This window comes from Schistocerca nitens, chromosome 3 (genome assembly GCF_023898315.1).
Source record: "Schistocerca nitens isolate TAMUIC-IGC-003100 chromosome 3, iqSchNite1.1, whole genome shotgun sequence".
Lineage (NCBI taxonomy): Eukaryota > Metazoa > Arthropoda > Insecta > Orthoptera > Acrididae > Schistocerca > Schistocerca nitens.
The window spans coordinates 862,267,679-862,292,701 of record NC_064616.1 but is presented as its reverse complement, the minus strand read 5'-3'; the positions used below and the strand labels follow the sequence as shown (position 1 = coordinate 862,292,701).

At 41.5% G+C, this 25,023-nt stretch overlaps 1 protein-coding gene across 1 annotated transcript in view; it reads left to right on the top strand.

Annotated features, from left to right (window-relative positions):
- The window catches only part of LOC126248897 (protein zyg-11 homolog B-like), a 228,465-nt gene that overhangs the window by 129,733 nt on the left and 73,709 nt on the right, over positions 1-25,023 (top strand). Inside the window, exons 6-7 of the mRNA XM_049950367.1 lie at positions 21,393-21,538; positions 22,828-22,968. Of these exons, the coding sequence (XP_049806324.1) occupies positions 21,393-21,538; positions 22,828-22,968 (287 nt within the window). The remainder of the gene's footprint in view (positions 1-21,392; positions 21,539-22,827; positions 22,969-25,023) is intronic.

The following is a 25,023-nucleotide window of genomic DNA, read 5'->3' as shown; positions in this document are numbered from 1 at the left end:
TCACAACAGCTGCACAAAACCCCTAAACTAACTTTCCTATTGCAGCTCACACACTTAGTATCCATGGTAGTTTGGAAATTAGTTAAGAGATTTACTAAGTGATAACAATAATATATTAAATACAGATGCAAAAGGACACTAAATATATTTTGGAAACTAATATGTAAGTAAACTATTACCAAATGCACTTAAATTTGTGGTGTAATGCTAAATATGCACGATCAAAAATTAGACCTAAACAGCCAAATGAAACCAAAATGAACTTTTTGCGATTACTGGAAGAATACGTAAATAAAAGAAAAACCTTTAATGGCAAGCTTGAAGAACACACTAATGAACATATTTAATTAGTTAATCTATACCAAATGCACTTAAGATTGCGGTATAACGCTAAGTATGCACACTTGGAAAGTAAGGCAAAGCCGTGAAATATAAACAAAACGAACTTTTCGCGATTACTGGAACAATACGCAAATAAAAGAAATACCTTTAATGGTGAGCTTAAAAAGCACCCTAATGAACGTATTTAACTAGTTTAACTACAGCAAATGCACTTACAGTTGTGATATAACGCTAAATGTGCACACTCAAAAAATTAGGCCTAAGCAGCAGTAAGTAAACAAACTAACTTTTCGCGATTACTTTAACATTACGCAAATAAAAGAAAAACTTTCAATGATGAGCTTTAAGAGTACACTAAAGAATGTATTTAATTAGTTAAGTGTTCAACTTCAATTAATTACAACCTAAATTACTTATCTTTCACGAGAGCTCTGTCTCCGTACATGCGGCTTTGTGCAGGGCTACCAACCTTCTCCAGGTGGTTGTCAAATAGTCCATAGTACAGCAATGATAGTAACCAACAATATCAGATGCAACTACAGAACTGACTCACTGTTATGAAACTTCCTGGCAGATTAAAACTGTGTGCCGGACCGAGACTCGAACTCGGCACCTTTGCCTTTTGCGGGCAAGTGCTCTACCAACTGAGCTACCCAAGCACAACTCACGCCCCGTCCTCACAGCTTTACTTCTGCCAGCACCTCGTCTCCTACCTTCCAAACTTCTGTGAGGATGAGGCGTGAGTTGTGCTTGGGTAGCTCAGTTGATCGAGCACTTGCCCGCGAAAGGCAAAGGTGTCAAGTTCGAGTCTCGGTCCAGCACACAGTTTTAATCTGCCAGGAAGTTTCATATCAGAGCACACTCCGCTGCAGAGTGAAAATCTCATTCTGACTCATTGTTCACTGGCTTGATTTATACTTATCATGAGGAAGACTATTGGCCAGCGTATTCACCTAATGAGACAAGTGGTGTGCTCACTATGCGAGTGCAGTGCTGCAGCACCCTCTGACAAGCATCTAGGTCTATTTCCTCCAGAGGGCTTCCATACCAGAGATGCCATTTTAACTTTCCCACCTGACCTAACACATTAATGACTACGTACTTACATCTGATCCCAACAAAGATTACATGATAGGAAACAGTGGGAATTATGTTCAGAGAACCAAGTGGAATATAACTGTCCCTTCTCTGTATGAGAATTGGTAAATGTCTTGTCTGTTATTAAGGATACAGCTGTAGGATGAAATACAATTATGTGTAGAATGATGATTCAATTGTGTGAAGAATCAAATGAAATCTTCCTTGATCTTGGATTATAACCAGATTCATGGAGGGAATCCATTATGATATCCTTTCTCAAACCAGAGAATGATAGTACCTCACCAGGCAAATAAATTAGTGTTGCTCCCACAAGCAGTGTAGGAAAAATTCTTGAGTAGTTGTTATACTTTCACCTAGTGCATCCTGTGTGGGTTCAGGAAGAGTTGTTCTATCCTAGATACCATGTACTGCTGGAGATGGTTGTGCAGGAAGCTTTCGTACACAAATAGCTCTCTGTACTGTTTTTTTTTACGTTGACAGAGCTTATGGCACTGTGTCAATGTACAATGTACTCTGCTTGCTTCACAACTAGGGTTTCCCCCAGCAGGCTCACAGCTCTTTTGTGAATATGTGCTTGGCTACCACAGGTCCCCAGCCTTTGTGGCCTTACTTCCTTTCCATGCTTCAAGCTTATACTTCTGCTCTCTCTTCCCCATCTCTCTCTCCATCTGATGGTTTTCTTGGTGCAGACTCTGCTTGGACCTGCTTTATGATTTGGGGCTTGAGTTTCCACTTCCAGCATTTTTTTTAACAACTTTTCATTAAATAAACACAGTCTCCATTGTTGAGTTTGACCTGCCATCGATTTTCAAAATTCTCCAGAAGTGCAGATCATAAAGGGAAGGCTGCCCAATGAAGTGTGTGCTCCACTTTTGTACCTTTCCATCTTTGCACCCTTCCCTTTAATAAAGTAGTACACTCAAAACCCAGCACAGTAACCATCCCATTGGGGGTGGAGGGGGGGGGGGGAGGGGGGGTGTCATCAAAAACCTGCACATTGGTAGCCCCCTGTCCATGCAGGGATCACACTGCTGGTGCCCATGCTGAAAACTCCCCATGTATGCCAAGGAGTATATGCCCATAGTGACTGGGGCACAGGGGCTCTGAGCAATAGCTTACTGGCCAGGTAGCCATTGCTGAGGCTAAGTGACACCTATGAGGAGAACCCATGTTCAGAGAGGGTGGCACCAGTGCAAATGAGCCACAAATAAAGCGGATGAAATTACCTCACATTGGTCTCTATGGAAGGAAAGTCCTTGTTTAATGCAGAGAGATACCACCCTAAAATGTTCTCTTTCCTGGCTACACCATGGGAGGAATGTAAGGGTAAGCAGCAAACAGAGAAATACTTCATTTGCCCGAGGACTGATGGGGGTTCCTTCTTTGCCAAAAAGCCCTTATTCTTTGTGGAGAACATAGAAGACAAGTTTGGGGAAGTGGCAGGCATCTGTGAAATGAAAAGTGGATCAGTATTGATTAAAAAAACATCCCCTGCCCAGTCACGGGTGCCACTCGGTTGCAAGAAGTTGGGTGACATACCAGTGACTGTCACCCTTCATAATAGTCTAAATATGGTTCAGGGCACCATTTTCCACTGAGACGCACTCTGGCAGTCTGATAATGATCTACATGCCAGCTTGGAGTGATAGGGTGTACACTTGGTCCGTCATGTACATAGGGGGCCAAAGGACAATAGCGTCACTACTGGTGCATTCATCTTGGCCTGTGAGGGCAATTCACTACCTGGAAATGTGATGGTATACGAATGTGATATGAAACTATATATTCTGAATATGATGGCTGTTCAAAAGGTAATGTGACTTTTCAAATTGCATGGGCAATGTACATTCTATTATTGATCTTTTTTTTTTTTTTTTTTTTTTTTTTTTTTTTTTTTTTTTTTTTTTTTGTACACATGTCCCGAACGTAGGTTCACAGTTTCAAGTATACAGCATACTTCATTTGTTTGTGGCAGATATAAAGGTTAGACGTGTTTTAGTGTGCACAGTGATTTTTAATTATTATAAAAAATGGAGCAAAGAATTTGCATCAAATTTTGTGTGAAAAATGGAATCAAGTGCTCTAAAACACTTGAAATCTTGACAGCGGCATACGGTGAGTCTGCTCTAAGTAAAGTAAAGTTAAAAAAAAAAAAAATAAATAAAAATAAAAAAATAAAAAGTTTACAAATGGTACAAGTTATTCCAAGGTGGCCGAGAAGATGCCAATGACGAACCTAACACTGGACGCCCCAGCACAACAACAACAGATGATAATGTTGAAGCTGTGAAGAAAATTGTTTTGGAAAATCATCAAATTACTGTAAGAGAAGTTGCTGGGAACGTTAGTATATCTGTCGGCTCATGTCATGCAATTTTTTCAGATGTTTTGGGCACGAGACGTGTGTCAGTGAAGTTTGTTTCAAATTTTCTCAGTTTTGATCAGAAGAACCGTCACATGAGCATTGCTCAGGAGCTCTTGAATGATGTCAGTGATGATCCTAATTTGCTCAAAAGGGTCATGACTGGTGATGAAACGTGTTTACAGTTATGACGTCGAAACCAAAGCCCAATCATCACAATGGAAGCATCCTGGAGAGCCAAGACCGAAAAAAGCATGCCAAGTTTGACAAATGTCAAAGTTCTGCTCACTGTTTATTTATTTTTTTTTTTTTTCCATTTACTGTGGCATAGTTCATCATGAATTTTTGCCTCAAAGTCGTACGGTCAATAAGGAGTATTACCTTGATGTTATGCATTGTTTGCAAGAAGCAATACGCAAAAAAGTCTGTAATTGTGGAAAAGCAATTCATTGCTTTTGCATCACTTCAATGAACCTGCTCATTCATCATTGCTTGCGAGAGATTTTTTGGTCAAAAACAGCTCGACAGTCATGCCTCGGCCACCATATTCACAGGATTTGGCCCCCTGTGACTTTTTTCTGTTCCCAAAACTGAAGAGACCAATGAAAGGAAAAAGATTTTCAACAATTGAGGAAATAAAAACTGCGTCATTGGAAGTACTCAAGGCAGTACCAAAAAGTGCTTATGAGAAGTACTTCGAGGGGGATTACTTCGAAGGAGACAACATGAATATTGATGAATAAATAAATATTTTTTCATAAAAATATAAAGTCACCTTACTTTTTTAACACACTTCGTACACCTTTGGAGGCTGCAGCTATTTGGGTAATGGCATTTCAGGATATTGCCATCTGCAGTATTTACCTTCCTCCTAATGTTGAAGTGTCTCAGAACATATTGTTTGCTTTGGTTTATCATCTTCCCCCACCTTTCCTATTCTTGGGTGATTTCAACGACCATAATCCTTTGTGGTGTGGTGTCTTGAATAGTGGTACCCTCAAACATTTCAGTGAGGTGCATGGAACTTCTCAGCCATTGACCTTTCCATCTGCCGCCCTTGTCTTGTCCCACCCACCATCTGGAGATCTCACAGCGACCTTTGTGGTAGTGACCCCTTCCCAATATTCCTGTCTCTCTCTCTGTGTCACTCTCCTGGACACCTGCCCAGACGGTCTCTCAACAGTGTTGACTGGGCTGTGTTTGCCTCTGCTGTAGCCCTTGGCTCCCCACTGCGTAGAGATATCGATGAGGCTGTCCAGAATACAACTGCAGCCATTCTTTCGGCAACTGATTTAGTGATCCCCTGTTTTTTGGGCTCATTCCAACAGAAGACAGTACCTTGGTGGTAATCAGAAACCACAGAGGCCATTAGAGTATTATAAAAGTTGCTACTCACCATATACTGGAGATGCAGAGGTGCAGATGTAGCTATTTTGGGTCCTTGAGTCTCAACATCTTCTGGGTCTGTCCCAGGGTGCTTTTCGCCAAGGCTGTTCCACTACTGATAATGTGGTTCACCCGGAGTCTGACATCCAAACAGCTTTCGCCCAACACCAACACCTCACAGCCATCTTCTTTGACCTGCAAAAGGCTCATGACACCACATCCTCGGTACCTTACACAAGTGGGGTCTCCGGGGTCTGCTCCTGATTTTTATCCAGAACTTTTTGTCGCACTGTACTTCCTGGGTTCAAGTTGGTGCTTCCCATAGTACCCTCCCCCCCCTCCCCCCCCCCCAAATATCCAAAAGGATGGGGTCCCTCCATTGTGGATCAGGCACCAACAACAGCTTGTCAATTATGCTACAGATGTTTGCAGCTCCTTTAAGCATCCAGACTACTGTGTCCTCTTTCCAAACGCGGAAATCCATCTCCCACAACAGTATCCCAGATCAGGAATTATGACTGCATCTCCATCCGGTCCCTCCTCTCTGAACTTCAGTTGTTCCCTGTAAGAGCTCTCCTCTGGGCTCACTCACATACACTTCCAAGGTACATCCCTCAACCACAGCTTTGTCTTGACCTATCACAAGACCCGAAAGACTCGGTTCAGCTCGAGGCCCTCCAACAACAATTTTTCTCCATCCCTGGCGCATCCTGGGGTTCATAAGTAGTCTATATGTCTGGGTCAATGGTTACTGGTCACATAGGCTTTGCTTAGACTCACACGGGCCATTCTGAACTGCACTCCTTGCCAGATGTCTGTAGTGTTTTCAGTGTACAGTTGGTAGCCATCTCTTGTGCTCTTGAGCATATCCGTTCCTGCACCAGTGAGTCCTTTCTCATCTGCAGGGACTCCTTGAGCAGTTCGAAAGCTCTCATCCAATGTTAGCCTCGCCATGCCTTGGTTATTGCTACCCAGGATTCTCTGCCTGCCCTTGAACAATGTGGATGCTCTGTAACCTTCGTCTGGACCCAGGACATGTTGAGATCCTGGGAAATGAACTTGCTGATAGCCAGGCCAAACTGGCTACCAGTTAACCAACTCTTGAGATTGATATTTTGGAAACGGACCTCCAATCAGTATTACCCCATCAAGGTTTAGTGATCTGTAATATGGAATGGATCATTCCTATTTTACCAAGCAAACTGTGGGTGGTAAAGGAGGTTATGAATCCACGGAGGTCCTTCATGGAGGCCTCTTGCAAGGACTCTGCTGTTCTTTGCCGGCTTCTCATCGGCCATACTTGGCTGACTCACGGTCATCTCCTCCATCGTGAGGACCCAACCCACTGTCGTTGTGGTTCCCATTTGACAGTGGCCCACATTTTGCTGGAATGCCCCAACCTAGCCACCCTGCGGTGCACTCTCAATCTCCCTGACATGCTATTCCTGTTTGCTCCCTAGATGGGGCACCTTACCTGCCTTTCTTCCTCTGTCTCCCTTTCTTCTTTTTGTCCCTGATCTCACCTTTGTTGAGATTTAGTAGTTCTTGGAGTTTTTTCCCATGGGTTTTTTATGGTAGGCCATCTCAATGTACAGACATGCAGAACTATCTGTTCGAGGAAAAAGACCCTGTGCAGCCAGTCTTCCTGATACATGCGTTATTCAAAATACTTCAGTTTAAAGTAACATAACAAATGCTGTTATATGGAATGTGTTTTTAATAGTTGAAAGAAAAGATTACATATTTGAGAAAGTTTCATATTTCTACATTCAAAAAGATTTTGAGGGCATTGCTACTTCCTTAAAATCTATAAAGCAATTGAGGAATGGTACACTTTCAGCTGAAACATCTAGTTCTCAACAACCAACAAACCTTCAGGCAACTTAGTGCCTTGTGGACTATCCCATCAAAAAAAGAGCGACACAAAACCTTGAACTACAGCAAAGATGTTGTTATGCAGCGGTATTATAGATATTTTCAAAGAACAACTGAAAGATTAGTGGGCTCAAGTAGTGATTGATGTGCAAAATATAATGAAAAGGGTAGATGACAAACTGGTGAAATCAAATTCCTTTCATATTACATTCAGTTGCGCAACAGTTCCCGAACATATCGAGGTAGGTTTCGTTCACTCAAATGTGAGGCCTTTATAAACCAACCCAGTGTGCTGTTTTAAATGCCAGCTCTTTGGGCACATCTCTCTAGTGTATAAGGGAGAAGCCACTTGCAACAAATGTAGCAAGGCCACACACAAAGGAATTGTTTGTTCATATCCTCCCAAGCATATTAATTGCTAATTGTCTAGAATAAAGACTGCAGTGTCTACCCTGAAGAAAGGAAGATGCAGAGCTAAGAACAACGAAGTGTATATTCTGAGGTGAAAACCTCCCATTTTCACTAATTCGTTTGCTTCAGCCCTCAAAAAGCCTACTAAGAAAGCTGGTGCCTCCACACAAATGGAGGTTAATAGTGCTAGCACTATTACCAGTGTTTGTAAGTGCAGTTGCAGCAGTGCTGTTATTACAGAGCCTACAGCTGTTCCCAGAATGTCAGAAAAGGCCACTGTTACCATCATTGTAGAGGTACCAGCATCTCAAAAGCCAGACAGGCCAGCATTGCTGTGAATGTTTCTCTGAAATCTCCTCTGGCAAACAAACCAACTGGGAAGTGTCAACCACGTAAGAAGACAGGTCATAAACTGTCATACTATGTTCCAGTGATTCAGTGTTGGAGACAGTGGAATATAAAATCTGCCTGGGGCCAACCGTGTCTACCCCCCACACTAAGCCTCCAACCACCACTGGTTCCACACCGTGGTGGAGAGACAGGGTGAAAGCAGAATTTCACCAGTAACTTGACTCTCCATGCTACAGTGGAACACAAATGGGTTAAGGACACATGTAGGAACTGAAACTCATAGTGTAAGACCATCCCCTGTGCTTGTGTTTACAAGAAATACATTTTAAATCTACTGATGCCCCTGTGGCCAATGGCTGTGTCACAGTGGTAACCCTGGTTTCCATCAGGTCACCAAAGTTAAGTGCTGTTGGGCTTGGCTAGAACTTGGATGGATGACTGTCCAGGTTTTCTAAGTGCTGTCAGCAAACAGGGTGCACTAAGCCTTTGTGAGGCCAATTGGGGAGCTACTTCACTGAAGTAGTGGCTACAGCCGCTAAAACAGACGACGGCTGGGAGAGCAGTGTGCTGACCACATGCCCCTCTATATCTGCATCCAGTGATGCCTAACAGCCAAGGATGATACAGCAGTAATGTTGGGCCTTCCAAAGCCTGTTCTGATGGACGCCCTGTGCTATAAGGATATAACCTCTACCATAAAGAAGACTTGACTGGGGAGAAGGCCAAGGGAGGGGTGACTGTGTTTGTAAATAACACACACCACTCCTCTGCTCTGTCCCTTCAAGCAGTTGCAGCTGAAATTCCTGTTGGACAAAGGATCAGTATGTGCTGTCTATACGTATCACCAAAAGAAGTAATAGGTTCTGAGGCTGTCACAGACCTAGAACAACTCCTCTGTCAATTTTGCCAAATGGGAGACTTCGATGCTCATAACATATTATGAGGCCGAAACTCCACTTGCCCCAGGTGTCTAGTTTTAGAAAACCTCATTATGTCTTGAGAGCTGTGCATCATCAACACAGACAGTCCCATTCATTTCAACTATGATACTGAGTCATCCTCAACCATAGACCTTTCTTTTTGCTCTCCAGCCATCCCAGGTTATGCTCAAAGGGAAGTTACTGATGACATTCATTCCATGAACCCTTCTCACTCAGGAAGCTGCCAAGGTGGATGACCAGCAGTACAAGCAGGATGCTGTTCAGCCAAGTGGCTGTGTTTGAACGCCTTTGCAGCATCCAGGAATGTGTGGACTACATTACACGTGTGATCCGCCATGCCACTGACTTATCGAACCCAAAGTTCTGAGGTTAGGGATATTTTATAGGGATATTTTAAAGCACAGTATTCTAGGATGGCTCCACAAATGGGCTTTTTATGCCTATTTCCCCCTATTCATTTGGTACTTCTTATCTAAATGCTGTAGATGGTGACATGCTGTCATATAATTTGGAGCAGGAGAACGAGTGTTATCCTGTTTGCCATAGCCATAAACTGTATAAAGTCTACGGTAAGGACTCTTGAACGGTGCTCGTTATTTGTGGACGATTTTTCAGTGTTTGTTTCTCCTCTGGCACTGCAACAGTTATCGTCTTTTACAACTTATAGTGAAAAGGTTAGAGAAGTGGGATGCAAACACAGGTTTTAAATTTTCTGCAGATAGGTGTGTGTGTGTGTGTGTGTGTGTGTTAATTTTAATCATTCTTGTTATATTTTTAATTTATGTGGCTTGTATGTGAGGGACATAAAGTTTCAGTGAGGTTTCTGAGTCTCATTTTTTATTCAAAACTGCCATTGTTACACCTAAAGGACCTAAAGTCAAGGAGTCAGAAAGCACTGAATGTTTAAAAATATGCCTTATCCACAGATCTTGGGAGCGGAGAGAGCATGTCTTCTCCAGTTTTACAGAGCTTTCGTGATATTATAGCTTGGTTGTGGGTATGCAGAGTAAGGATCAGCGAGACCTTCATACCTGAAGATCATTGATGCGATTCACCGTTGTGGGATCATGCTGGCCACAGATGCTTGCAGGACTAGACCCATACCTACCTCTGTGCTGAAGCCGGGGAACCGCCACTCACTGCCTGGCAGCAACTCCTTGTGTTACACTAGGCATATAAGATCGTCACTGTACACAACACATCAGTGTACCATATTGTTGCTCATCCAAGCACTTTTTCTCCAATCACCCGTGAACAACAGGGCCATTTGGGATCCACATGAAGCATGACCTGGGGTCACTTGTTGTGGGGCAAGTGCAAACCCACATCCAAGGTTGGAACTAATTGCCACCCTGGCTACTACAGAGGTCCAGAGTAATTTTAGATTTAGTGCAGTACTGGAGAGGATGCACCCCTGCCTCTGTTTTTAACACAGTATTTTATGACATTTTAAATGAGTGGCACAACTGTGTGGCTGTATTCACAGATGGGTCTAAACAGGGGGACTCCATTGGCTGCTCTGTTGTTTTCCCTGATCACATCCTCAAGATCCTGTTGTATGAAGACATCACTGCATGTGATGCTGAATTATATGTGCTCCTGAAGGCACAGAATCAGATGAGATGTCCTTCAATTGCTCAGTTGGTCATCTGTTATGACTCTCTACAACACTTGTACCTAGCAGGGAACATAGTGTAGAATATCCAGGAAGCCCTTCTCCACCTATAATGGGTGGGAAGGAGGTACCTTTCTGCTGGGCACCAGGGCGCATGGATAATAAGAGAAATGAACTAGCAGATGTAGCAGCCAAGGGTGTGTATCACGATAATAAGGGTGTGTATCATGATAATAAGGGTATGTATCATGATAATCAGATTGTTCAGTGTACAATCCTCCCATGTGCTATCACACTCGCTGTCAAGTGTAGGTGGGAAGAATCATGGCTCAAAGCTGTGTGTAGTAATGTCAACTACTGGCCAAGGCATACCTCTTTCAAGCCATGTAGATGAGATGAGGTTTTTCTCACTCGTTTTTGCGTAGGACACAGCCATATGATGCATGGCCTCTTGCTCTGACAGGTGAACCCTCCAATGTGTGATGCTTATGGCATGCAGATCACAATGCAACACATTTTAGTAGACTGTGTTTTATATTCAGACAAGAGGTTAGCAGCTAATTTATTTACAAATTGGCACATTAAGAGACAATGACATGAATGAGATACAACTTTAAGTGTTGTGCATTATCCGACTTATTCCTTAAAATTTTAGGGAGAAGTTTTTAATGTGTTGTCAGTGTGGCTGGCTAATCCATGTACATAATAAGCTACTCACATATTCCTGCATAATTATTTTAGCTTTCCTTGTGTATTACATGTATTTTAATTGACAGTTTTAGAACATGTGAACTTATTTACACTATCTTAAAGAATGTGAGTTAGTGTAATTGTGCAGTGAGATTGGGAGAGAATGAGTGTAATTATGTAAGACTTACTCTTTCTTGTTTTATAACATATTAGACGTTTTAACCACATTTGTTTCCACTAATTTTTGGAAGGGTGGTGATAACCTCGTTGTGAGTACCCATGAACCACAGAAGTGCACAGCAAGAATTGTAATAAACCAGAACTGTATTTTAGTGGCACTGTTGTCCATTTTAATAAGTGAGTCAGTTTCGTAAGTCTCATATTTAATCAAAGGTCCACATGGGTACTGCTCTTGTGGAACCTTAAAGTAAGATCACTTCAAGACTTAGATGTTTTAAAGTGTCTCAGTGGAAAAGTATGAGGTGCAGATAGGTCATGTCTACAAGAATTCTATAAAGTACCTGTGTGATCCCATCCAGACAAGAGGTGGTCCTTAAAGATTTTCCATACAATACACCATGCATTGGACTGAAGACAGAGGTTTACAGAGTAAGTCGTATTGCTTCCCCAGAGCAAGTGAGCCTCTACTTACTGTCCGATAGCAGTTTCTGCCTGTGCTACATACCTTTAAAGCCAAGCTGACCAAAAGTTCTTCAGCACCCATTGTCATTGGTCACCCACCAGCAGAAGGTAATTTCTGAACTGCCCATGAGCCACTAAATCATAAGGTGTCTGGGTGATATAGCTGATAGTAGAGAACAACATAGATATCAGGATTCTTCCACAGTGTTGGAGCAAACATCTGATCTGAATATATTTTAAAACACTTCCATACAATAAGATGAATACAAAAATATTTCATCTATCAGCATACATTCCTTTGTATTTTAAATGAGCATTGTAATTATACATGTGGCAGCATGCTTTTTGGCACATTGAAAACTTGACTTGAGCTCATTCACCTCAATAAATTTCACAAATCTACTCCCAGGTCTAAGGCAAGAAACAATGTAACTCAGCCAAGAAAAAGTATAAAAATGTACTACATTGGATGTGTCCCTAGATGGATTCATTTGACTGTTAATCTGCTGTAGGTTTGGTCTAAACATTAGATGTGTATTCACTAACTAAATGAATAACCCCTTGAAAAATAACTACACTGCGTTTTCATTCCAAAAAGTCACAAATATTGCCACTAAATCCATTCTAAAAATAAGAATGCACAGCATTTGGTACCGATGTTACTGTTTATTAATTTATTTTTACTACTCAGTTCACTCAGACTGCACACTCTCGCTAACAGCCACCATCCTAATTGAACCAATGACCTGGTTAGAAACTGCAACTAAAATCAATCTGTTTACACTCAAAGTGTTCACGTGATATTAAGTAATTAAATTTCCTTTTCAACATGCAAAGGGTATTCAAAAAGTTTTGCACAATCGTCTCTATTTTTTTAATTATTATCTTTGGCAGGAGGAGAATGAAATTTTTTGTGAACATACTTTGAACATTTAGCTATACATTGAGCCTACTCAATGTAACCTCCATCAGCTGTGACGCATCTGGCCCAACATTCTTTCCATGATGTAAATGCACTTTGGTAAAATTCTGGGGATTGACTTCTACACCATCGCTTGACACAGGAAATAAGGTCTTTCTCACTATCAAATGATTTACCGGACAGGTGGGCCTTCAGATGACCAAAGAGGTAAAAGTCAGACGGAGCCAAGTCCGGACTATAGGGAGGATCAGGAACAGTTTTCCAACCCATTTTCCTGATTTTCTCCTGCATCACAAGGGCTGTATGGGGTTCGGCATTGTCATGGTGTAGCCTGGTGATCTGACCCTGAAGCTGTGGTCTGTGGGTCTTGGTGGCACGTCGCAGCTTGTCCAATGACAAACAGTGATGGTCTCAGTTAATTGTGGAGCCTGGTTCCAAAAAGTCAATGAAAATGACACCACACTGATTCCAGAAGAAGGAGGCCATCACCTTTCAGCCTGCTGTTTGTGAAAGTCTTGGTTTCTTCTTCCGAGAGGAACACCACTCCGTGGATTGGGTTTTGCTCTCAGGTTCAGACAAAAACAACCATCTTTCATCCTGGCTAATGAGGCTGTCAAAACACTGTTTCCACTCTTCAGTAAAGGTCTTCATGAGACCCTCGCACACATTCTTCCTCATCGTTTTCATTTCTCTTGTCAATAATCTAGGTACCCAACATACACAGATTTTTCTGTACCCTAGTGACTGTAGCAGTGATACCACACTACCCAATGACAAACGAGTGATTTCAGCAAGCTGTTGTGTCATCACACGTCTGTCATTTTGGGTGATTTGATCAATGGTCTCCTTATTCACATCACTCACTGCCGTCGATGGTCTACCGCATCGTGGATTGTCCAGTAGAGAGAAATCACCTTCTTTAAACCTCTGCAACCACCGCTGGATACTGCTGTTATCCACTGCATCCTCCCCTTAAACAGGGAGCAACTTCCTGTGAGTTGATGTGGCGGAGTCATGGCCAGTCTTGAAGAGGAACTCCATCACCAACCGTTGTCGCAACCTGACATCTACTTCATGGTCCATTATGGCTCACCTGTAAATAAAAGAAAATACTTTTATATACCAACTTATAGCTAAATGTTCCCAGTATGTTCACAAAAAAATTCATTCTCCTCCTTCAAAAAATAAAAACATTAGAGACGACTGTCCAAAACTTCTTGAGCACCTTTTGTATTACGCACTTCCTTACTTTTCAGTGAGTAAGTATCTAAGCAAAGGCTATATGCCACACAGTCTTATGTCTTAGTGAGACAGCCACTTTTCAATTTGTCATAAGAAACTCTCAGTAAAATCATCCAGATTGAATATTGATGATTATGTCCACTTTATACTGTCCTCTGTTGTACCGTACCTCACATAAATAAATGACTGAACACTTTGCCAAACTTTTCAGAGTAATAAGTGGCACGTCCTACCTCTGTGAAAACTGGATCCCGACTCTTTGATAATTAGTCTGCACAGCAAATGTACCATGCTCTTTTCTGACTAACTGAGACATACACTCCTGGAAATGGAAAAAAGAACACATTGACACCGGTGTGTCAGACCCACCATACTTGCTCCGGACACTGCGAGAGGGCTGTACAAGCAATGATCACACGCACGGCACAGCGGACACACCAGGAACCACGGTGTTGGCCGTCGAATGGCGCTAGCTGTGCAGCATTTGTGCACCGCCGCCGTCAGTGTCAGCCAGTTTGCCGTGGCATACGGAGCTCCATCGGAGTCTTTAACACTGGTAGCATGCCGCGACAGCGTGGACGTGAACCGTATGTGCAGTTGACGGACTTTGAGCGAGGGCGTATAGTGGGCATGCGGGAGGCCGGGTGGACGTACCGCCGAATTGCCCAACACGTGGGGCGTGAGATCTCCACAGTACATCGATGTTGTCGCCAGTGGTCGGCGGAAGGTGCACGTGTCCGTCGACCTGGGACCGGACCGCAGCGACGCACGGATGCACGCCAAGACCGTAGGATCCTACGCAGTGCCGTAGGGGACCGCACCGCCACTTCCCAGCAAATTAGGGACACTGTTGCTCCTGGGGTATCGGCGAGGACCATTCGCAACCGTCTCCATGAAGCTGGGCTATGGTCCCGCACACCGTTAGGCCATCTTCCGCTCACGCCCCAACATCGTGCAGCCCGCCTCCAGTGGTGTCGCGACAGGCGTGAATGGAGGGACGAATGGAGACGTGTCGTCTTCAGCGATGAGAGTCGCTTCTGCCTTGGTGCCAATGATGGTCGTATGCGTGATTGGCGCCGTGCAGGTGAGCGCCACAATCAGGACTGCATACGACCGAGGCACACAGGGCCAACACCCGGCATCATGGTGTGGGGAGCGATCTCCTACACTGGCCGTACACCACTGGTGATCGTCGAGGGGACACTGAATAGTGCACGGTACATCCAAACCGTCATCGAACCCATCGTTCTACCATTCCTAGACCGGCAAGGGAACTTGCTGTTCCAACAGGACAATGCACGTCCGCATGTATCCCGTGCCACCCAACGTGCTCTAGAAGGTGTAAGTCAACTACCCTGGCCAGCAAGGTCTCCGCATCTGTCGCCCATTGAGCATGTTTGGGACTGGATGAAGCGTCGTCTCACGCGGTCTGCACGTCCAGCACGAACGCTGGTCCAACTGAGGCGCCAGGTGGAAATGGCATGGCAAGTCGTTCCACAGGACTACATCCAGCATCTCTACGATCGTCTCCATGGGAGAATAGCAGCTTGCATTGCTGCGAAAGGTGGATATACACTGTATTAGTGCCGACATTGTGCATGCTCTGTTGCCTGTGTCTATGTGCCTGTGGTTCTGTCAGTGTGATCATGTGCTGTATCTGACCCCAGGAATGTGTCAATAAAGTTTCCCCTTCCTGGGACAATGAATTCATGGTGTTCTTATTTCAATTTCCAGGAGTGTATTATGACCAGTGAACATTTTTACTGCTATCATAATTAGGTATTTCTCTGCTCAGTCAAACACAAGCAGTCAATCAATCTTTGTATTCTGCAAATTATGGACCCAAGGAAAGCCAGGCAGATGGTAAATAACAATGTCTTTATGTGTCTAAAGGATTAAACTAAAGATATTACTTCTTTGATATAAACACTCACTGTTTTACAAAATGCCTTTCATACAATGTACAGCGTGTGTGATCCCGTACCTGATTACACAACATTATGTACATAATTAAAATTTTTAGGTTCATTCTTCGTTTTAACTCCTCATTCTCACTACTGTGGCTCGAATCTGAAAAAGATTGGGAGCAACTCAAAGAACCCACTGAGGCCAGGGGGGGCTGTCAACAGCAGTTCGCTGAGTGCGAACAGGAGAACAACAACATGGGGGAAACTGACAATGTAGCTGTCATGGCAGCATAACAAGGTCCAAACAAGTAATCTAAGAGTGAAAACCGAAACATATCAAAATATAAGACCAAAACAGTGGTATGTAATGAGAATGGGGTGTGTGTGTGTGTGTGTGTGTGTGTGTGTGTGTGTGTGCAGCAGATACACAACTAAAGGTTTAATCATGGTGCACTACCTTTATATTGCGACCGTGAGCATTAATTGGCCAGCAAGGAAGGCGTGATCCTGATGCACTGCACAACACATTTGGTGTCCCAGCACTTATGCCCAGCAGCTAGTGGGAGGAACCATAGGCACCCAGCAACATGCTGGGGTGGGGCAATTCAGGCAACAATGGCTAACGTTGCAGAGCATTCTTTGCCATTTGTTACAACGGAAGTTATGATCTTGATAGCACAAGATTGTTACAGAAATGTTTACATGGTACGACTCAAAGTCCAAATGAAAGTTTCGACAATTGTATATGGGAAAGGATACCAAAAACTGTTCTAGTAGGACTAAATACTTTGAAAATAGGTGTGCTAGATGCTGTTCTACATTTCAGTGATGGTGCAGTGTCAAGGCTTAATGTGACGGAAGTGGTGGGAGTGCCTGGTGGACTAAAAAAGCATAAAGCTCTAATAGCCATTGACGAAAGGAGTCTCTTCGAAGCAGAAAAATCAGTGTTGGAAGCACCAAAGAAGCAAGTAGAAGAAGAAGAAGATGAAGAAGAAGTGTGAAAAAGAGAAGGGAGGAAGAACAACACAGGAAACAAGATGAATATGGATCTGGGATGCATTAGTGCCATGCAAGTTTAATAGAAAAAGCAACTTCTAACTTTAACTTGAATTTTCCGAAAGTTAAATCATTTCATGTTCTGGTACACTTTGCCTAAAAACTATTAAAGACAGAGAGCTGAAATTTTGTATACTGTCTTAAAACATGCCTAACTATATAGTAGACTGCTCTTGTGACTTAATTTTGAAAATTAAATGCTTTTTTTGACAAAAAAAAACCCTGAATTCATTTCCAAAATTTTTGATAATCATACTTAAAAATTTTTGTATCACAATTTATGAGAGCGCCATCTTTTCGACAGTCTACATTAAAGATAATGGTGTAAAGAACTAACAGGAAAAAATAAACCTTCTACTTTGTTTGTATTTTGAGTAGTGTGTACCTGTGATGTACATAAATAATTAGTATGGTTTATTTCACTTGCAACAAAAAATACAATTAAGAAAAGTGTGAAAGCTAAAACTGTGGTTCATACCTAAAAATGTTCCCAAAAGATGCCTTAAAAGATAGTAAGCTTTGTATGGGCTTACAAATCTTATTCTTTGAGTTACATGATTTAGAGAACTGACAATTTTTTCAAGGTTTCCCATGGTATTCACAGACCAGTCCGCTTAAGACCATCATGGACACAACTAAGGTGGTGGTGGTTCCCACTGTTTGTAACTTTTTCTGTTTAAAATACTCCACTGTACAATCTGCTTCACCACTGGAGGATGGGGGAAATGTCAGACTAAATAGGTGTTCAATGCCATCTGAGGCACCAAATTGTTCGACAGCCATTGCTGTTAATTGGAGCCCATTGTCTGATGTGATGGTTTGGGAAAGCCCTTTGACACTGAGAACCTGAATGAACACACTAATTGTGGTGTCTGTGATGGTGGACACTCTGCTGACCACATAGAGGTAATTAGAGTTAGTGCCCACAACATTGATTCACATAGAACCCAGAAAGAGGCCTGTGAAATTCAAATAAATGTGGTTCCAGGGGTGATTTTGGGTGGGGGGAGGGAGGGGGGGGGTGGTTGGACCACGGATCGAAAGGTTGAGGTGGAGTGGCATGATGTTGGGTGCAAGTAGAACATCTGTGCACCATGGCTTCTACGTCCTTGTTCAGCCCTGGCCAATAGGTCTAACAATGCATTAGGGCTTTCATCTGTGATATACCCTAGTGCCTACAATGGAGGAGTTGTAAAACTTGAGGCCACATGACAGCTGGGATGTCAACATGGTGAGCATCTGCCTCAACGTCAAGCAGGAGAATGTTGGTGATGATGGACTGATGCTGGGAGAGGCGAGACCAGGGCTAGAGCCCCACATTGACATCCTTTGAAAAGTTTGTGGGCGACCCATGGAGTGCTTAGAGCATGACATGCCATAAGATAGGGTCACGGCATGGGTCTGCAGCAATTCAAGCAGCCATAATAAGAAACCCTTCCAGTGTGTGTCACCATTCCACATCTATGTAGAAACAGGAGATTTCCTGTTGGTCAAAGGCCAGGTCTGGTCCCATGGGTTGGCAAGATAGAACATCTGCATTTGCGTGTTGTGTTGTTGGCTTGTATTTAATGGCATAATTGTAGGAGCTGAGGAAAGTACACGACACTGGATCTGTTATCCTGTCCTATCTGGAAGATGGAAATGTGATATGAGGAGGGCTGCCTGTTGTTTGTGGTGTGTAATGAATGTAAACTTACACCAGAACAGGTAAACATGGAACTTCTTAATTGCAAAGATAATTGCTGAAACTTATTTTTCTATCAGTGAGGAGCTGGTATCAGCATCTTTGATGCATAGGCAATCAGTTGCTCAGTACCATCATCAGTCCTATAAATCAACTCTGGTACAGTGCCATATGGAGAGACATCTGTGGCCAAAGTCTGTGGACATGATGGGGGCAAGGGGCATAAGGCAGGGTGCTGAACGCAGCATACACTTCTACTGCGTAAAAGTGAGCTGGCAGTCAGCTATCCATCTGTACTTAACATCTTTCTTCCGCAACTAAATTAGCAGATGCATGGCATGGGCCACTTGTGGGAGGAACTTAGAATAATAATTTACCTTCCCCAAAAAAGCTCACAACTCCTGTAAGTTTTTGGGGTGGGGTAGAGACGTAATAGCTGCAATGTTGCAGTCAGTCGGCAGTGCTCATTGTTGAACAAGTGTTCAAGGTATACCACTTACTTCTGGGAAAAAAAAAAAAAAAAACTGGCATTTGTGTAACCAGCACTTGAGCCCTGTGTCACACAGTGTAGTAAACAGGTTGCACAGTTAGTCCTAATGCATTGTGCCCATGACAATTAAGTCAGCGATATAGTGCAAGTGGGGATGGACATGGTTAACTGTTCCAGGTAAGTCTGGAGGGTTGCTGGAACAGAAGAGATCCCAATAAGCAAGTGCCAAAGCATGTGTTGATACCCATGATACTTTGTGACTCTTCATACAGTGGGTCTGCATATATGTGTTATCAAGGTCTATCTTAGAAAAACATTCACCTCCAAGTCAAGAAGTTCCTCTGGGTGTGGTATGGGTTAGATTTATACTTGTGTCTGGGTATTGGTTGTCGATTTAAAGCTTCTGCACAGCCAGAGGGAGCCATTATCTTTCTTGACCACCACCAGGAGTGTAGCCCAAGTGCTGGTCTTGACAAGTTTGATCACCCCAATCTTGTGAATACGATCAAGTTCCTACTTGACAACTGTCCATAAGTAGACTGGAATGGGTTGTGCCCGGAAGAAATGAGGCAATGCCTCTGGACGCAAGGAAATATGAGCCTGGAGATCTGTGTTGCACCCTAGGCAAGGTTTGACTATAGGTGCAAATGAATTCCAAAGGTTGCCTAGGTCAGAGACAACCTGAACATCTCCAGTAATGGAGAATCCAAACAATGTGAAGGCATCCAGACCGAGTGAATATTGACAACAAGCAACATTATCAGCCTTGTGACCTCTTTGTAGGTGGAGGTGACTGTGATTTGACCTAGGAGGGGAATCAAACTCTCACCATACGCGACCAATGTACTGGAGGTTGGGCCAGTTTAGGAGAACCCAAACAAGCATATGTTTGGAGATTTGCCAGGGACAAGGTAGCTAATGTGTCCATCTGGAAACGGATGCCTTGATTCACAATTGTGTGGTTGATGAACTACTTGGAAGTGAAAGGATTGCTCTGAGGAACACTTGTTTTTGAAGTTCATGCTCCATCCGCAGATGCATGTGGGGAAAGGGGGCCAACTGTACTGATGGTTTATGACGCAGTTCAGAGATGCCCATCTTTTCCACAGTGGGTGTGGTGCACCCAGAGATCCAGACAGTCCACAGACATGTGTGCTGTAAAGCAATTGGAACATGACGGTAAACCTGCTGCCTTTGTTGAAGGGGTGTGGCCAGCTGTTCACAGACCAGTTGACCCATCAACTGTAGATGAATCATGATGCCATCAGCTGGAAAGGGGTATATGAGTATTCCTGTTTTATTGTATTAGTCGACAGCTAGCCATATGTATATGAGGAAAAATTTTAGTGTTTGTATCCAGCTAATATTAATTTCATGAAGCAGTATTTTATGTTGAGACAGATAACTTTATTTAAATATGCAGTCATTGCATGGGAATATGTGGTGGTATGCACACAATTGTACATACTTTTAATCTTTTTTAATATACTTTTGAATTATTTTAAATTACAGTTAATTTTAATTAATGGAAAAGTAAATTTTTGCTCATTTCCAACTCACTCGTCCAACATAATTTCTAACTGGCTCTATCAGGACTGTTTAGCCAATTAAATTTCGCCACTGATGACCCATAAACATCTGTTATAAAATCTAATTTCCCAAATGCGTACAGTCATATAAAGCAAGAGCACTGATGATGACCATGCAGTTGATCATTCTAAAACCATTGTCATCACTGTTATCACCATAACAAATGGATGTGTTACAATGGAAGTTACTATGTAGAATTTACAAGGTTTACATATGTTCTCTCTTATGTCCAAAGATTTGGATTCTCTGTAATTAGCTTTTATGCAATGTCACTGTTATAATTCCAACTGCACATGTTCAAAGAAGACAAACATATTTTCCATTTTACTCATTTATCTTTTTTGAAATATGGTCAGGACATCACATTTCTGTTGGAAGGCCACCATTGTTGAAGAAATATATGTATAATTATAATTTATTGAAAACAACACTCTTACAACCTTACTGGACAACAACAGTAGTTTCAGCTACAGCCTTTCCCTTCAAAAATCTGATGTGCTGTTAATCATACACAAAAAACTGCCACAGAAGTGAGCACTTCTTGTAGAATGATGCCTAACTTGAAATGAAATTCCAAGCATATTAATACTATTGATATGGAGTGTTTAAATCTTGTTGTTATACTGCAGTAATTTTAGTGAGTATAAAGATGTGCCAAAGATTTAGGTAAACTCTCAGATGAAAGATATACTTGCAAACCAGAATTAATAAATTCATAATTTACTTAACAGACCCATAAAAGTAATCTGTTTATAATGTTTTTGATTATTTGTATCTTTTTTCAGGAAGGGAAGAAATTAATCCTGATGATCTTAGAAATTTTATAGACCATCACAAAGAACTACAGTTCTTAGGTCTCATACACTGTGATGTGTGTTTTGAAGAATATTTCGTGAATCCTCATTGTAGTGGCTATTATAAAAACTTGGTGGTGAGTTGGTTCACAAGTATGTTTCATTCAGGTGCATTTTTAAAGATTATTTCAGTAGTCTGTTTGTATCGGTTCGTTCATTTTCACACATACTGTTTATTTATATGAAAGTACTGTCTTGAAATAGAGTGACACTTCTCATCATTTGTAAGCAATCACTTTTAGGTTTTTAAATTCATGATCCTTTCTTTCTTTTGACATCTGTAGTTATACTGTACAAATTGTGTAAGCTGATAGACAATTTTTATATGAAAACAAATCTTTACCTTAATTTTATATGCTTAAACTTCATTAGTAGACAGTGGAACAGTTACATCATTGACACTGACCTCAGGATGACATATCATGCCTTCCCTGTTTGTGCAGTTAACATTCCTCCCTCTGTTTACTTTTCAGTACTGCCTCCGCTATCACCTTATGTCCGCTAGACTTATTAAATCCCCAACCTCGAAGAGCCTAGTCATTTCTTATAAGTATTAAAATTTCCTTAGATCCCACCGATACATTAGAAATACTGTTTGCATCTAAAGTACTATTCAGAACTCCATCCAAGCTCAAAATTTCTGTGCACTCTTTCAAATTCGTTATTCAATTAAATTGAAGCTTCCATTGTGCACCCCTGTGCACTACCACTTTGTGTCTTGATTTTCACATGTATCACTTGCTCCTCTAGCGCTATATTATGGTGGAATCCTCATGCACTGACCTCACATACTTCCCAGATTTGAAATCTTTTTACAGTCGTATGCTTTTCCTGTAACCACATTAAATGTGGGAGCCTCATATACCTGTTCTGCATGGTTCCATCTCTTAGTTGTGTGTATGTGTGTGAGAAATGGAATCTAGCGTGCCATTTGCTGAAGAGGGCATGAAAAAACATCCAGACAGGCAGGTAGGTTTATCAGGTCAGTCACAGTTTACTGGAAACACGACTTTAATTTTAAATCTATAATTGTTTATGCACTGCATTTCTCTCTGCAACTAACATAGGCAGCTTACCGTGACACAAGAAAGCTATTACCCCATGCACCTTAAAACTAACTGCCGCTCAACAGCTTTCCACTCACAGTCACATCATAAAACCCACGTGTTACTGGACTCTTGCTGTTATGTACTGTCCACTGGGTGTTCCTGGTTGAATGTTAGAAATTTTAAAATCTACCAGTATTAATTCAGTTTCTCATAATTTATTTCTTAATCAAATTTGCTCATATCAAGTTTTTGCAACTAGTATTTTCCTACTGTAATCGTGCTTCTCAGCTGCTGTGAATTTTGTAACTTGTTTTCAGGTGGCTGGAACTGGTACGGAAGCTCAGATAATGGAGGGCCTCAAACGATACACAGCAAGGCCTTTCTATGTGCAGAAATGTTTATACCACTTGTTTAGATTAACACCAAGCTTCACTGATGCTCGTGTTGATATTATAAAGGTACATTATCCTTATTGTGTAGAGAGATTATGTGAAAACTGTTCAAGTGAAATAAGTTTGCTTTTATTTTAATTTGCAGATTGGTGTAATGTCATTCTTGCATTTACTTCCACTTTCTGATATCCAGTTCATACTCGTGACGTGCTATAGTTCCTACATGTTTTGAGATACACATCCCCTTCATATCATTAACATAGTTACCACATCCATTAAAGATTCACTGAGTTCTAAAAGTTTAATTTCGTGGTGCATCTGTATCTATTTTTATGAAGGGCAGCAGATGGCTTTTTTACGTGTCCATTTTTCCACAGTTCCTATTTATAGTAGCAAAATCGAGCAGATTTGTCATATTTCAGTGACTATGAGCTTTGTTGAGTTTGTCTTACATAAAGTGATTAGTTAGATGTTAACCTATCAGACTAGCGTGGTAAATGCAGATAAGTGTTTTGTGAGGATAAAATGACAAGTTCTTAGCTTGCAAGGGAAAGACTATTTCTTTCATAAAAAATATACTTCTTACTGTAGTAGTATTTTAGGTCAGTGTACTCTGTTAGCAGATTCCATGCCTGAGGCGTGATTCTGGAAGTTCTGTTTCCAGTGACCATTAACCCCTTCATTGCAACCAAAACATTTATCAGTCAACAATTTTTTTAGATGTGGGATTAGGTGGAAGTCATTAGATGCCAAATTTGGTGAAAACTGTGAATGTTCCAAAATTTCATATTTCAGACTCTTCAGTATTCTCATTGCCAAAGCACCTAGTGTGGTATATTGTGCTGATGAAAGACCTTTTTTTTCTCACTCAAGCATCTTCTCATATAGTTCATCTAGTTGTTACAGAAGACTTGCAAAATAATCAGTAAGAAAAATCCCTTTTATATTCCAGAAAACACTGGCAAACCTAGCAAACCTTTTATAAAATTGATGTTGCATTTTTTCATTGAGGCTTACTAGCTTCCACTCATAGCTTTGATTGTTGTTTTGTTTGTGGCATGAAGTCTTGGACCCATCATGAAAAATGTAACATACTATTTCTTTTAATATGCCTATGACATCAGGAATTTTATACACCTCTAACTGCTGATTTTTCATTACCATACTGAATGTTTCCTTGATAGTTTCATACGTGACTGCAGTTTTTCAGTGCTCCTTATATTTCTTATCATCAAGAGAAGTCCGGGCAATATGCATTGAGCTGCCCATATGTTAACTGTTGAGAAGGTATAAAAACCTTTAAAAAAAGAGATAGGTACCACTTGATGTACATTATTGTGCAATGTGTATCAATATCAGAAAAATAAAAGCTATCTGTCAATGCCATCTTGTTCTGAGCCAGAATTTTGTATCATATCCCCATACTGGCCAAGTTATGTTACAGTTGAATATGTCCATTACATGACTACAGTGTTTTCATACATAGTGAGGAAACACAGTGCAGTTGATTAGGATAAGATCAGAAACAAAATAATTTTTAAATATCATTACCAATAAGGAAAAAAGAAAGGAAATAATACATTGACTGTTGTGAAAATAAGAGCAGTGCCTCCAAGGAAGTATTGGTGCATTCAGAATTACAGGAAAATAATGTACTGTGACTGTACAGTAAAGAATTATATCAATTTTAATTATCAGGTGTACTGGATTATGTGTATATCTTACACAGCCTTTGTTCACATTATACTGTTTGTGAGGTTTACCAGATGTGCTGTTTTGTTTCTGCTGTTTCAGAAGGCAAACTTAGAAATTAATAAAGCTCATGAAAACTGGGTGGTTAAGAGATCTGCGACATCACATAGAAATTGATGCTGAACAGTAAATTTTATGTGTGTTGAAAGATCACAAGAGATTGGCTAAGAGTCTTCGAAGTAAACATCTTGCCAACATAAGGACTGCTACTTCTAAATTGTGGAAGCAGCAACTGTCCTGCATTTCACTTTTAATAACATGTCAATAAAGATAGGAATTGTTAAAATGAAAGCTAACTTTGTGGAAGACAAAAAGCCCCCATTTATTACAAAGACTGGGAAACAGTCTTGTATGCCAAATTATTAATAA